The 13,972-nt window shown below is 45.7% G+C and overlaps 1 protein-coding gene across 2 annotated transcripts in view; it reads right to left on the bottom strand.

The window, feature by feature from the left end:
- SMARCC1 (SWI/SNF related, matrix associated, actin dependent regulator of chromatin subfamily c member 1) overlaps nucleotides 1-13,972 on the bottom strand; it is a 145,318-nt gene that overhangs the window by 97,789 nt on the left and 33,557 nt on the right. The window contains exons 9-14 of one of the 2 annotated variants that reach the window (XM_060782736.2): nucleotides 10,745-10,870; nucleotides 6,026-6,156; nucleotides 4,908-5,032; nucleotides 3,236-3,295; nucleotides 1,908-1,945; nucleotides 427-548 (exon numbers count right to left, since the gene is read on the bottom strand). In XM_060782736.2, the coding sequence (XP_060638719.2) occupies nucleotides 427-548; nucleotides 1,908-1,945; nucleotides 3,236-3,295; nucleotides 4,908-5,032; nucleotides 6,026-6,156; nucleotides 10,745-10,870 (602 nt within the window). The remainder of the gene's footprint in view (nucleotides 1-426; nucleotides 549-1,907; nucleotides 1,946-3,235; nucleotides 3,296-4,907; nucleotides 5,033-6,025; nucleotides 6,157-10,744; nucleotides 10,871-13,972) is intronic. The other variant, XM_060782737.2, reaches the window with a different exon arrangement.

The raw sequence follows: 13,972 nt of genomic DNA, 5'->3' as shown, positions 1-13,972 counted from the left end.
GCTCAAGGACGGAAAACAGAATGTTGGTGGACAGGAAAAGACATTGAAAGATAGGCTCAAAGCCAACCTTAAAAACTGTGGCCAGACACCAAGAACTAGGAAGCCCTAGCCCTTGAGTGCTCCAACTGGAGGTCAGCTGTGACCAGCAGTGCTGCAGAATTCGAAGAGGCATGAATGGAGGGTGAAAGGGAGAAACGTGCCAAGAGGAAGACGTGTCGAGCCAACCTTGACCGGGGCCACCTTCCACCTGGAAACCGATGCCCTCACTGCGGGAGATCATGCGGATCAAGAATAGGGCTCCACGGCCACCTACGGATCCGCTGCCAAGACACGACACTTGGAGGACCATCATCCTTGGGCTACAAGGGATCGCCTAAGTAATACACTTTAAAGCAGGCATGGGGAAACTGCGGCCTTCCAACGTACCAGTTATAGTCGAACCAGGAGGCATAGCTGGGAATAATGATGTGATTGGTCTGCTCGGTGACGTTGTCTTCTCCCGTGTCGATGGAGCGGCTCTGGTCACCTCTGTTGGGGTCTTCGTCTTCCTGCAAGAGGAAAACAACGCAGCCATGGGATAAAGACAGTGCCAAAAGGGGAAAGCAATGACTGTGATCACTTAAGCCAGTGATTCTCAACCTGTGGGTCCCCAGATGTTTTGGCCTTTAGCTCCCAGAAATCCTCACAGCTGGTAAACTGGCTGGGATTTCTGGGAGTTGTAGGCCAAAACACCTGAGGAGGCACCCACAGGTTGAGAACCACTGGCTTAAGCCGTGCAATTTGTGCTACAAGACTGGAATAGTTCTTGAAACCAACTGCTGCTGAAGAAAGAAAGGCAGAATTATTTATTATTTATTTTATTTCAGTCTAGCCGTCCCCTGCCATGCGTTGCTGTGGCCCAGTCTGTATATATGTTTTGTGTGTGTGTATGTGTATATATGTATGTTTGCATATACAGACAGACAGACAGACAGATAGATAAAAATGTAATGTCTGTTTGTGGTATTAGGAGCCTAGTGTCTAGATCTAGGGAAGTCATGCTCCCCATGCTCTATTCCGCTTTTGTTAGACCACACCTGGAATATTGTGTCCAATTCTGGGCACCACAATTCAAGAGAGATATTGACAAGCTGGAATGTGTCCAGAGGAGAGCAACTAAAATGATCAAGGGTCTGGAGAACAAGCCCTATGAGGAACGGCTTAAGGAGCTGGGCATGTTTAGCCTGAAGAAGAGAAGGCTGAGAGGAGATATGATAGCCATGTGTAACTATGTCAGAGGAAGTCACAGGGAGGAGGGAGCAAGCTTGTTTTCTGCTTCCTTGGAGACTAGGACGCAATGGAACAATGGCTTCAAATTACAAGAAAGGAGATTCCACCTGAACATGAGGAAGAACTTCCTGACTGTGAGAGCCGTTCAGCTGTGGAACTCTCTGCCCTGGAGTGTGGTGGAGGCTCCTTCTTTGGAAGCTTTTAAGCAGAGGCTGGATGGCCATCTGTCAGGGGTGCTTTGAATGCAACAGTCCTGCTTCTTGGCAGAAAGGGGTTGGACTGGATGGCCCAGGAGGTCTCTTCCAACTCTAGGATTCTATGATTCTAACATAACTCAAAAACTACTGGATGAATTGACACCAAATTTGGACACAACACACCTATCAAGCCAATGAGTGTCCATCACCCCTAAAAACACACAAAAAACCCAGCAGAACAGACTTAAAACCTCCCAAAATAAACTATATATACATATACACATACATTCATATACATATACAAAAATTGGGTTGCCTGAATGCTACAGTGCAAGGTTTGGTCTCAGCAATGGCCCTACTAGGGGACCGGGGCCACTCAATTCACAATACTTGGTGAGAAATTTGGAGTTCTTTTCTTATTCATGAAGAAGAGACCTTTACCTTTCCTCCTGTTGCCACCGTTTCTTCATCCTGCTCATCTGAAAGACAAGAATGAAGAGAGAAATAATTGTTGGAACAGTTTAGATGTTTTAATTTTTGGTTTTAACGTAATTGTTTATTTAATTGCATGTTGTTTTCATGGCACTGAATTATTGCTGATGTGTAAGGCTGCTCTAAGTCCTCCTCAGGGTTGAGAAGACATGACGACTCATAATAGTGGAGAAATTACAGTTAGGGAGTAGCAACAAAAATAATGCTTTGGTTGGGGGTCACCACAACATGAGGAAATGTATTAAGGGGTCGCAGTATTAAGAAGGTTGAGAACCACTGAGTTAGAGAAACTAAACAGCAAGTGCCAATACTTCTAGGGAAGTCCTGCTCCCCGTGCTCTATTCCGCTTTGGTTAGACCACACCTGGAATATTGTGTCCAATTCTGGGCACCACAATTCAAGAGAGATATTGACTCTAAGCTGGAATGTGTCCAGAGGAGGGTGACTAAAATGATCAAGAGTCTGGAGAACAAGCCCTATGAGGAGGGGCTTAAGGAGCTGGGCACGTTTAGCCTGAAGAAGAGAAGGCTGAGAGGAGATATGATAACCATGTATAAATATGTGAAAGGAAGCCATAGGGAGGAGGGAGCAAGCTTGTTTTCTGCTTCCTTGGAGACTAGGACGCAATGGAACAATGGCTTCAAACTACAAGAAAGGAGATTCCACCTGAACATGAGGAAGAACTTCCTGACTGTGAGAGCCGTTCAGCAGTGGAACTCTCTGCCCCGGAGTGTGGTGGAGGCTCCTTCTTTGGAAGCTTTGAAACAGAGGCTGGATGGCCATCTGTCAGGGGTGATTTGAATGCAATATTCCTGCTTCTTGGCAGAATGGGGTTGGACTGGATGGCCCATGAGGTCTCTTCCAACTCTTTGATTCTATGATAATTGCGAGGCTCTAATTTATACATTAATACACAGGTTAAATTGACGCTGGGAGTGAGTTTTGCTTTATGTTCAAAACAACAGATTCCTTTGCATATTTTGCCAGCCAGGTCTGGTTACATAGGTTGTTTTGTAAGACCTAACAGCTTTTTAAAACTAGCGATCACATGGGCAACAACACACCAGGTGGTTGGGAATACCCTGGAGACGTCTCCACCTGCTTCCCTCTTCAGGAGAGCCACCCACCAAGGAATTAGGCTCTGTTTCAACTTCAAAAGGGAGGCAACCTTTGACACAGACTGAGGTAGAAAGGCAGGTAAAAATAGCCGCAGGTCCCCAAGACTGAAAAGAGGCCCACACCATTAAAAACCAAGCAGAAGGATGTAAAAGGCTTACCAAGGTCTGCAACCGTCCCTCCTTTCACGGGAGTGTTTTCACTGTCTTTCTTTGGGTTGACTATAAAAGGGAGGCAGAAGCAGAAGGTCAGGTTGCAGCATTGCACAGCATTGCACAGCCCTGCCTCTGAAGCTCGAGGCCCTCGCTTTCCCCTCTTCCTTGCAATTGTCATTCTGAGCACGAAGCACATCGTTTCATTGCTTGGAAATACCACAAAATAAGCAGCGCCCCAAAGCAACCAATTTACTTGGGTTTGGTAAACAGAAAACTCCAGACCGTTCTCCCATTTTCTCCCCAATGTCGTGAACCGGGTCAGAACCAGGGGCAGCAGGAGGGGAAGTTCATTTGGTTCGATTTCTGGAACTCTCAAACCCTTCGAGGCAGAGCGCCATTAGTCAAATACTTTGAAAAGCAAACTCTTGCTTGGAATGCTGAACAGCTTTCCTACGAGGCCTTCAGGATAGAAATTGCTAAAGATTTTGGAACACATGTGATCCAGGAGCAACATTAAGGGATGGTCTTCCAGGTTAGTGTTGAACCTGAGTTCCCATCAGCCCCAGACCAGCCAATGGTGAGGGAGAACACAAGCCCAACCTCACCTTAATAGGCCAAAAGCTCACCCCATCTGAGATATAAGGAGTGTCAGCTATATTAAAATTTAACTAGGTGTTTCTAATTACAAAATGTGAGTCAAGCACTGAAAGGGTTAAATGAATGCAATGGCTCAGAAAAAGTTGCATTTCAATATAAGCAGGTATGCCTATAGCTTAGTAGCCCTCAGTCTGTGAGAAGGCCTCAGTGGGAGAAAGGCCCCAGTGTGAGGTAGGCCTCAGAATGAGAAGGCCTCAGTGTTAGTTCGCCTTGGTGCGAGAGAGGCCTCAGTGGTAGTTCGCCTCAGTCTGAAAGAGGCTTCAGTCTGAGAGAGGCCTCAGTGTGAGAAAGGGTTCAGTGTTAGGTAGACCTCAGAATGAGAAGGCCTCAGTGATAGTTCACCTCAGTATGAGAGAGGCTTCAGTCTGAGAGAGGCTTCAGTGGTAGTTCACCTCAGAGAGAGCCCTCAGTCTGAGAAGACCTCAGTGGGAGAAAAGCCTCAGTGTGAGGTAGGCCTCAGTATGAGAAAGCCTGGTGTGAGAAGTTTTGGTGAGAGAATTCCCCAGGTTGAAGACCTTGTGAGAGAATTTCCAGTGTGTGAAGGCTGCTGTGTGTAAAAAGCTCCTGTGTGAAGCTCCTGTGTAAGTTCGGTGTGAGAAGAGGTTCTGTGAGAGCAAAACTGTTTATCTGCATGAGAAACAAGCCCAGCGTGGAATCGAAGAAGGAAGTATAACAAACTTTATTTGTGTTGTGGAAACCTTGTTTTTGGAAATAGTGCAACCATATTACTTTACTACAAAGAAAGGCCTTCTATGGAAGAGATAACATTGATCTGTGTGTTTGTGTTCTTTTATCAGTTTGGGCTACTGGTGTTGTCACATGGCTGCTAATAAGTTACTCTACTGTGCATTTCTGGAGAGGATTTTTTTGATAATAAACCCATTCGACCAACAAGAAGCTCCAGAAAGACCATTTCCTCCCATTCCCCAAAGGCTTTCAAAATTCACGTCAGTACAGAGCTGGAAAGTTAAGAGCAACGACAAGACATTGAGCCACAAAAGGAGTGCTTGGAACACCGTACCGTTTTTGGGGAGCACCACTTCCTCCATATTCGGCACAGGGGTGGGGTCCTCCATATCCTTGGTGAGGTCTTCCTGCTCATCATCCTCTCGCTGTCCCCTTCTCTTCCCATAAAGGCCCGCTTGCCTATGGCAGATGAACCACAAACAGCGTTCTTTCCCAGTCATTCTATGCAACAGGGGGCCTCACCGTGGCAAGACCGTACCTGGGATGGATCAGGGAGTCCTTCCCTATGGAAGGCTCCCAAGGCAGGGATCTCCCTCACACAACTCAAGGCAAAATGCAACCGCTGTTGATTTATAACTGAAATGGTTTCCTGTGTTTCACACTTGCAAACACAGGTGGCTTACAGTTAAGGAAGTTAAGGAAAACTGCATACCAAGACACACATATACAATACAGTAAGCAAAACAGAATAGTATGCAAACAAATTACTAGTGGAGGATTGAAGAAAGTTGCTATTTCCAACATTAAGGACATAGTTTGCATTCACTGCTTATTCAATCTGACCCTGGGCGAAGATTCACCTTGGCCAAATGGATGTGACATCATTTTTACCATTTCAATAAGGTTATGGTGTGGTTATTTCCATTAGGTTATGGAATTTCCAATATTTTCTGCCCTACGCCATCATCTTTTTTATTGTCAATGTTTTAGTGCAACTAAAGATAGCGCTTAATTGCTGTAACAATAAATAATGCAGCCTATTAATTTAAATATACATAATGTAGTCTGGAAAACTTGAATTTAAGCTCATACACAGAAGCAGCCGTATGTTTTCAAAAGTGTAACAACTGCCTTATTAGATAACCTCATTAAGATAATCAAGTTATATCAGGACAGCTTTTTCCAAGGTAGAGAAGAGAATCTGCATATTAATGGCCCCTGAACGTCAACCGCGTGGCACTCATTAGATGGGAAGGAAGGGCTGCTCCGCGTTCCCCTCCTCTGGCAGGAGGCACATTCCCCTCCCATGATCAAGGGACTGCGCTCCGGAGGCAGCATTAAAGATGCATGCAACCCACGCGAGGAGATGGCGGCACAGGGGTGGTCGGGCCGGTCAGAAGCGCTGTAAACACAGGCTCTTTGGAGAAACTGCTGGCTCATCTCACCACTCACCCCTTCTTCCCAGTTTTCTTCCTGGATTCCACTGGAGTGGGAGCAGGCGGAGGCGGGGAAGGGGAGTGCTTCCTTTTCCTGGCCCCAACCGCTGCCTTCCGATCGCGTCGTTCCGGGCTACGGACCGGCTGCTGAGGAAACAAAACTCGTCAGGACCAGTCCCTCGCTCAGGACCAAGATCCAATCTGTGACTTCCAAAGTCTAGTGTAGGCATGGGCAAACTTCGGCCCTCTCTCTGGGTGTTTTGGACTTTCAACTCCCACAATTCCTAACAGCCAGTATGCCTGGTCTAGCAGCACCGGGCCAAGTTTCACTCAACTTCTTTCTTCAAAAAGACTGACCATAACCTCGACGGCCAGGCTAGAACAGTGGGCTAAACCACTAGTTATAGAAGATCTTACTGACCAGAAGGTCGGCAGTTCAAGCCTGGGTTGAGGTGAGCTCCAGCCCAGCTTCTGCTCACCTAGCACCGGGACTGTGGCGCAGCTGGCTGGGAGTCAGCTGCAATAAGATCACTACTGAGTTCGAAGCCAGCCCGGGTCGGAGTGAGCTCCTGACCAAAATTGTGTAGCTTGTTGTCGACCTTTGCAACCCAATAGACAGTTGCATCTGTCAAGTAGGAGGCTAAATTAACTGATGTACGAGGCCATAAAAAAAAGAAAGTATGCAAGTATGCAAAGAATGAGGAAGCGACAGCTCTCCCGGTGGCCAGAAGCTGGAAAGTTAATAGCCTCTGAGTGTCTGTCTATGGCATTGAATGTTTGCCATGTATATACATTGTAATCCGCCCTGAGTCCCCTGCGGGGTGAGAAGGACGGGATATAAATAGTGTAAATAAATAAATAGCAGTTCAAAAACAATAATGTAAGTAGATAAATAGGTACTGCTTTGGCCAGGAGGTAAAAGGCGCTCTGAAAAACTTGTGGGCAAAAATCCAACCAGAAAAAACCTCCATGGATGACAGGCTCCTCGGCATGGAAAAATGAAACAACACCACCTCCCCATGGTTGAGTCGAGCACAGGCAGATGGCAGAGATGAAAAGAGGGAAGCCTTGCCTCTGTTTATGTACTGTCTTTGTCAACTGCATAACAGCAGCATTGAATGCTTGCCATACATGTACCTGTAATCTGCTCTGTGTCCCCTCGGAGAGACAGAGTGGAATATAAATAAAGTATAAGTAAAGGTTAAGGTTTTCCCTTGACATTAAGTCTAGTCATGTCTAGGGGGTTGTGCTCATCTCCATTTCTGGACCAAAGAGCCGGCGTTATCTGTAGACACCTCCAAGTTCAAGTGGCTAGCATGACTACATGGAGCACCGCTACCTTCCCACCAAGGAAGTACCTATTGATCTACTCACATTTGCATGTTTTCGAACTGCTAGGTTGGCAGAAAATGGGGCTAACAGTGGGAGTTCACCCTGCTCCACAGATTCGAACTGTCAACCCTTTGGTCAGCAAATTCAGCAGCTCAGTTTAACCGGCAGCTATCCTGAATATGATATAATTGAGGATAGGATAAGCCCTCCACCCCCACCTTGTTCCTAAATTAAGCCAGTACGAAATGGGCTGAGAACAGCGGTATATAAGCAAAGTAAATAATAAATAAATAAATAAATAAATAAATAAATTTGGAAGTTACACAGCATTTCTTTAACAGGATCAGTGTTTTAGGTCTAATGACAGGTGTCACTGTAATTGGGGTGTGGTGGGTAGTGGTGAGACAATAGAATATAAGCTGTAGTAGCCCTGTGTTTGAGGAGGGAAGTTAACAATGGATGGTGTGTTGGAGGACTGTACAGACTTTATATATACTGTGGTCCCTCACTACTTGGCGGTTTTCTTTTCGCAGACTCGCTGTTTCACGGTTTATCAATAAATATTATGTAAAATATTTATTGCAGTTTTGCAAGTTTTTGCGTTACTCGGTAAAACAACAATCTCATGTATCGACTAGTTCTCCCACCAAATCAGGCAAATTCACTGCCAGCAAGGGCTGGTTTGATAAATTTTAGAAGCTCTATGGCAGAGGTCCTCAAACTAAGGCCAGGAGGTTCAGCCCTGGGTTCAGCCAGGATCGACAACAAGCTCAATGTTTACGTCGCTTTGAAAGGCTTCGTCACATAAGAGACAAGAGTGGGGGGAAACGTAACCAATTTTTGGGCTTTGGGATATAAGGTTTGCTTCAAGGGAAAGCCTGTTAGATCAGGCATCATTTGGAAATCATGTTCACGTGCCTTGGAAATCCTGTTCAAGGGGCCTTTTTCTTATAGAGATTTTCAGCATTTTGCTGTGGTCTAGCACATTCTGGATTATCTTTGCAACCTGATGATTCCTGTCTGAATAAATACTGCCTTGGAATGTTTTTATATCTTTTGTGGACATTGCTTTGAATTACTGCATTTTACTGATCTTTTACATTTTGAAATTTTCCTATTTGTACAAACATTTCTTTCTACTGGCTATTTTACTCAACTTCAGTAAAAAGGATTGGTTTTTCACTCAATGTGTGGTGTGTTTTAAAGCCAGAGGGTATCGTTTCTGTTCTGGAGTGCAACAAGTTCCTCCAAGGCTGAGATGCTGAGACTGGAAGTCAGATAATTCAATGCCACTGAATTATATTTGCAGTTTCATGTAACCGCAGACTGCCCAGAAACATAATCCCTGCACAGAGAGATCTTGATGCACACTGTTGTGTTATCATACTATATACGGCCAGGCAGCTTGATCTGCTTAAAATATTTCACTGATCTCACTACTATCAGATTTTCACAAGTTTACGTACAGCAATATTATTTCTCCTCCACTTTTTTATCCTTCTGATTCCACCAAACTGGGACTGAAGGTGGATTATAAAAAATTAAATACAGATAAAAGTCTTTACATTTTATAATTACGGGCCTTGTATTACATTTCTAAGAAGTTAATTACACAGTATGATTGTATTTTAATTCCCCAGTAAAATGTAAGCTTCTTTTTTCACATTCCGCATTCCCATGGACTCCAAAGGGCAACTCAGGCCACAATCTGTTCTTAGGGGGAAAAATTGCCTCCAACCTGGATATACTATAATACTAAAACAGAAAGCGTCCATAAATCTTGTCTTCAGCAGCGCTCCAAGACAACAAAGCTCAGACACTTGAATCAACACACTGAGCATCAGGGGACTCTAGAGATTTCCACCTAGTGATTATTTGTTTTTAAAAAAGAAAGATTTACTTTCTGGTTTGCTGTGAGGTTTCTGGGCTGTGTGGCCATGTTCCAGAAGCATTCTCTCCTGGCGTTTCGCCTGCATCTATGGCAGGCATCCTCAGAGGTTGTGAAGTCTGTTGGAAACGAGGCAAGTGGGGTTTATATATAGTCTGTGGAATGATGTCCAGGGTGGGAGAAAATTTATTTATTTATTTAGTATATATTTTTATTAGATTTATTGACTCACTCATCAAATGTTAAATTCCAGAGCCAAGTTTTCACCAACTTTCTAAAAGTCAGGAGAGAAGGGGCAGTTCTATTCTCCAGTAGGAGAGAATTCCAGAGCCGAGGGGCCACCACCGAGAAGGCCCTGTCCCTCGTCTCCACCAGATGCGATTGCGAGGGTGGTGGGACCGAGAGCAGGGCCCCTCCAGAAGATCTTAACGACCTTGATGGTTCATAGGGGAGAATCCGTTCGGACAGGTAAACTGGGCCAGAGCCATTTAGGGATTTATAGGTCAACACCAGCACTTTGAATTGTGCTCAGAAGCTAATTGGCAGCCAGTGGAGCTGGCGCAGCAGAGGAGTAGTATGCTCCCTGTACCCCGCTCCCGTTAGTAATCTGGCTGCCGCTCGTTGGACTAATTGCAGCTTCCGGGCAGTCTTCAGAGGCAACCCCACGTAGAGAGCGTTGTAGTAGTTTATACGGGATGTAACCAGAGCTTGGACCACCGTGGCCAAGTCAGACTTCCCAAGAAAAAAACAAAACTCTTGTCTGTTTGAGGCAAATGTGAATGTTGCAATTGGCCACCTTGACATATAAACCTCATTTGCCTAGTTTCCAACAGACCTCACAACCTCTGAGGGTGCCTGCCATAGATGTGGGTGAAACGTCAGGACAGAATGCTTCTGGAACATGGCCAGACAGCCCAGAAAACTCACAGCAAACCAGTGATTTTGGCCATGAAAGCCTTCGACAACACACGAATTTACTTTCCTTACTTACAAGCAATAAGGACAAAAACTGTACAGTCGTCAGAATCATCTTTAGTCACTAAATGAGTAAAGATAGTTGGAAGTTTGACCGGGCTGGACATTTCTCCAGAGGGTCAAAAAGCAAATCCACATCTGCTTTCTACTACTGAGCCGCCCCGCCCCCCCCAATTCCTCAAAGATAGAAATGTACTGTGTATTATATTATAGTGGGTTGTAAAGAACTTGAAAGACTGCCTAAGAACTAGAACCTTGAAGAGATAAAAGGGCAAAGCACTCCCTCACTTTCGACTGATCCCAAAAGGGAATGGATGGACTCAAGTGTCACGTTAACAAAATGGGGTCTCGACTCCACAAGAACCAGCCCGGCTTAAACAGCGCTATCTTGACCTTCCAGAGAAAATTTATGTTAACAGATGCAGATCCTGTGTGAATTTCATGAAGGAGACTACCGTTTCCTGGAGAATCTAGGTATAATAACAACTTCTGAGCCAAACTAAGCACAAAATGTATGCGATGTAAGAAGGCCGGTCTTACTTCTTCATTTTTCATATAGATCCGCTGGCGAAAGCTCACCGGCTTCTTGTTCTCATCGATCTCGTAATCTTCTTCGTTCATCCATTCGTTGAAGACATCTGTGTCCAGAATCCATTTGGCATGGACCTGCAGGAGCAAATGCAAGGCTGCTCTGAGAATGACCCCATTCCAAGAGAAAACTGGGATAGAAATCCAAACCATCAATCATCCTCCAACAATGTTCCTGCTGTACACAACAAGGCTGCCGCCACCGCTCTGGATTGTGCTCAGAAACAGGCCTGAGAAACTTTCTAACTTGGGGGCCGCATGCTAGAACTCCCTGCTGAGAGGACTGGCTGCCTGGCGATGGAAGGAAGGAAGGGAAGGAGGAAGGAAAGAGAGAAGGAAGGAAGGATGAAAGGGAAGGATGGAAGGAGAAATAAGGAGAGAGGGGCGAGAGGGAGGTAAGGAGGAAGGAATAGAGAAGGAAGGAAATACAAAAGGGAAGGAAAGAAGGAAGGACAAAAAGGTGGAAGGAAAGGATGGAAGGAAGGGAAGGAGAAAGGAAAAAAGAAAAGGAAGAAAGGGAGGGAGAGCGAGAAGGACGGAAGGAAGGACGAAAGGGTGGGAGGGAAAAGAGGGAAGGGAGGAAAGAGAAGAAAAGAAAGACAAAAGGAAAGGAAGGAAGGAGAAAGAGGGAGAGAGGGAAGGAGGGGGGAAGAGGGAAGGACGAAAGGAAGGAAGGGAAAGATGGAAGGAGAAATAAGGAGAGAGAGGAGAGAGGGAGGTAAGGACGAAGGAGAGAAGGAAGGAAAAAAGAGAAGAAAGGGAGGGAAAGAGAAGGATGGAAGGACAAAAGGGCGGAAGGGAATGGAGAGAAGGAAGGGAGGGAGGAAAGAGAAGAAAGGGAAGACAAAAGAGAAGGAAGGAAGGAGAAAGAGGGAAGGACGAAAGGGAGAAAAGGAAAGATGGAAGAAGTAAGGAGAGAGAGGGAGGTAAGGAGGAAGAGAGAAAGAAGGAAAGACAAAAGGGAAGGAAAGAAGGAAGGACAAAAGGGTGGAAGGGAAGGATGGAAGGAAGGGAAGGAGGAAGGAAAAAAAGAGAAGAAAGGGAGAGAGGGAGAAAGATGTAAGGAAGGACAAAAGGGTGTAAGGGAATGGAGAGAAGGAAGGGAGGGAGGAAAGAGAAGAAAGGGAAGACAGAAGGGAAGGAAGGAAGGAGAAAGAGCGAGAGAGGGACGGAAGGACGAGAAGGAGGAATGGAAAGATGGAAGGAGAAAGAGAAAGTTAAAGAGAAAGGAAAGAGAGAAGACAAAAGAGTAGGAAGGACGAAAGGGTGGAAGGGAAGGATGGAAGAAAAGGAAGGACGAAAGGGTGGAAGGGAATGGAGGGAAGTGAGGGAGGAAAGAGAAGGAAAGACAAAAGGAAGGAAGGAAGGAAGGAAGGAAGGAAGGAAGGAAGGAGAAAGCGGAAGAGAGGGAAGGAGAGAGGAAAGAGGGAAGGAAAGAAGAACGAAAGGGAAGAAGGGAAAGATGGAAGGAGAAAGAGGAAGGTAAGGAGAAAGGAGAGAAGACAAAAGGGAAGGAAGGACAAAAGGGTGGAAGGGAAGGATGGAAGGAAGAGAAGGGTGGAAGGGTACAAGGGTGAAAGGGTACAATCCCTGAGAAGGATGGCTGCTCTGTCTCAGAACCACAGGCCCTCAATTCAAACGCAGAACGAGGAAGCAAGAGAAATGGCCAAAGGATCATTTACCCCAAATAGAGAGAAAAGTGAGAGGAAGAAGGGGACAGACAGGCAGCTGAGAGCTGTTCAATAGTAATTCACTGCTACCTGGGAGTCTGATAGAATCTCCTTCTATGGAGGTTTATCGACAGAGGCTGGGTGGCTATCAATCGAGAGGGTTTGAATTGTGTATTTCTGCATGGCTGAATGAGGTGAGACTGGATTGCCTTTGGGGCCCCTCCCAACTCTAGGATTCTATTAAACATTGACTATATATTGTCGAAGGCTTTCATGGCCGGAATCACTAGATTGCTGTGACTTTTCCGGGCTGTGTGGCCATGTTCCAGAAGCATCGTCTCCCAACAAAGGACTCCCCTGGCAGTAAGCAGCCAGACCTTGAAGCTGCAAGGCCATTAAATGCTAATCAAGGTGGCCAACTGCAACATTCACACTTGACTCAAACAGACAAAAGAGTTCTTTCTCCCACCCTGAAGGTCATTCCACAGACACACAAATCCCACTTGTCTAGTATCCAACAGACCTCACAACCTCTGAGGGGGTCTGCCATAGATGTGGGTGACACATCAGGAGAGAATGCATGACCATACAGCCTGGAAACCTCACAGCAATCCATTGAGTATATAGCCAGAAAACGCCTACGATCCAGAGGTTTATGTACATGATGAGAATGCAGTAGATATCAACTCTGGTCCTCTCAGATCTCCAGGTGAAAGAATCCGGAATCATTGGGAGTCTGGTCCTATATGGGGCAACTGCTTATGCTTCCATGATTTAGACAGGGACAGGATACCATTTTACAAGGGGGTGGATAAGCAAAGAGGAGTGGGAGCTGCATCTGCTTTGTCTATAAGGTACTTTACATTCTTGTTTACGTTTTAAAGGGTTAAGGGTGCCATCTGAAGCAGGCACCGAGCCTTCCCCTTCCTTCTCATCACGCAATACTATCTCCTTGCTGGTGGGAGGCAAAGGCACTAATGAATCCAGGAAGAACGTTCCCGTGTTGTCACGCAAATAAATAGAGCAATTATATCTGAGAAAGAGACGCTTTTGCTGGAACCGTCCCTTTCTCCTCGCGGGATGAATGAGATCGACCTCGAAGCACAGCGCTGCACGCAGGACTGATGAAGGCGGCTGCCAGAGTTTGTTCCCCTTTGGTGTTCAACAAACCCCAGGAAATGATGGCTCCTCTCATCATTAATACCTGTCCCAGGCCTTTTAATGGAAGGGACCCACTCCTTCTGTCTGCCAAGCAGGTTCTCTCCAAGGCTCAGGCTTCTAAAAGGAATCTCCAGCCTTAAAAGAGCAAGCCTCTTGCAGCATGTGATATGACACAAGGAGAGATGCTTAATAAATGTATTATTATTATTATCATCATCATCATCTTAGGAAAACCTCCCCTGCCTTGCTTTGGTGGAGTTCAGGTGTGGGCAAAATTTGGCCCTCCCTCCGGATGTTTTGGACTTCAACTCCCACAATTCCTAACAGCCTATCGGCTGTTGAAGTTGAA

Source organism: Anolis sagrei, chromosome 6, assembly GCF_037176765.1.
Source record: "Anolis sagrei isolate rAnoSag1 chromosome 6, rAnoSag1.mat, whole genome shotgun sequence".
Lineage (NCBI taxonomy): Eukaryota > Metazoa > Chordata > Lepidosauria > Squamata > Dactyloidae > Anolis > Anolis sagrei.
This window is presented reverse-complemented; position numbering and strand designations above follow the sequence as displayed.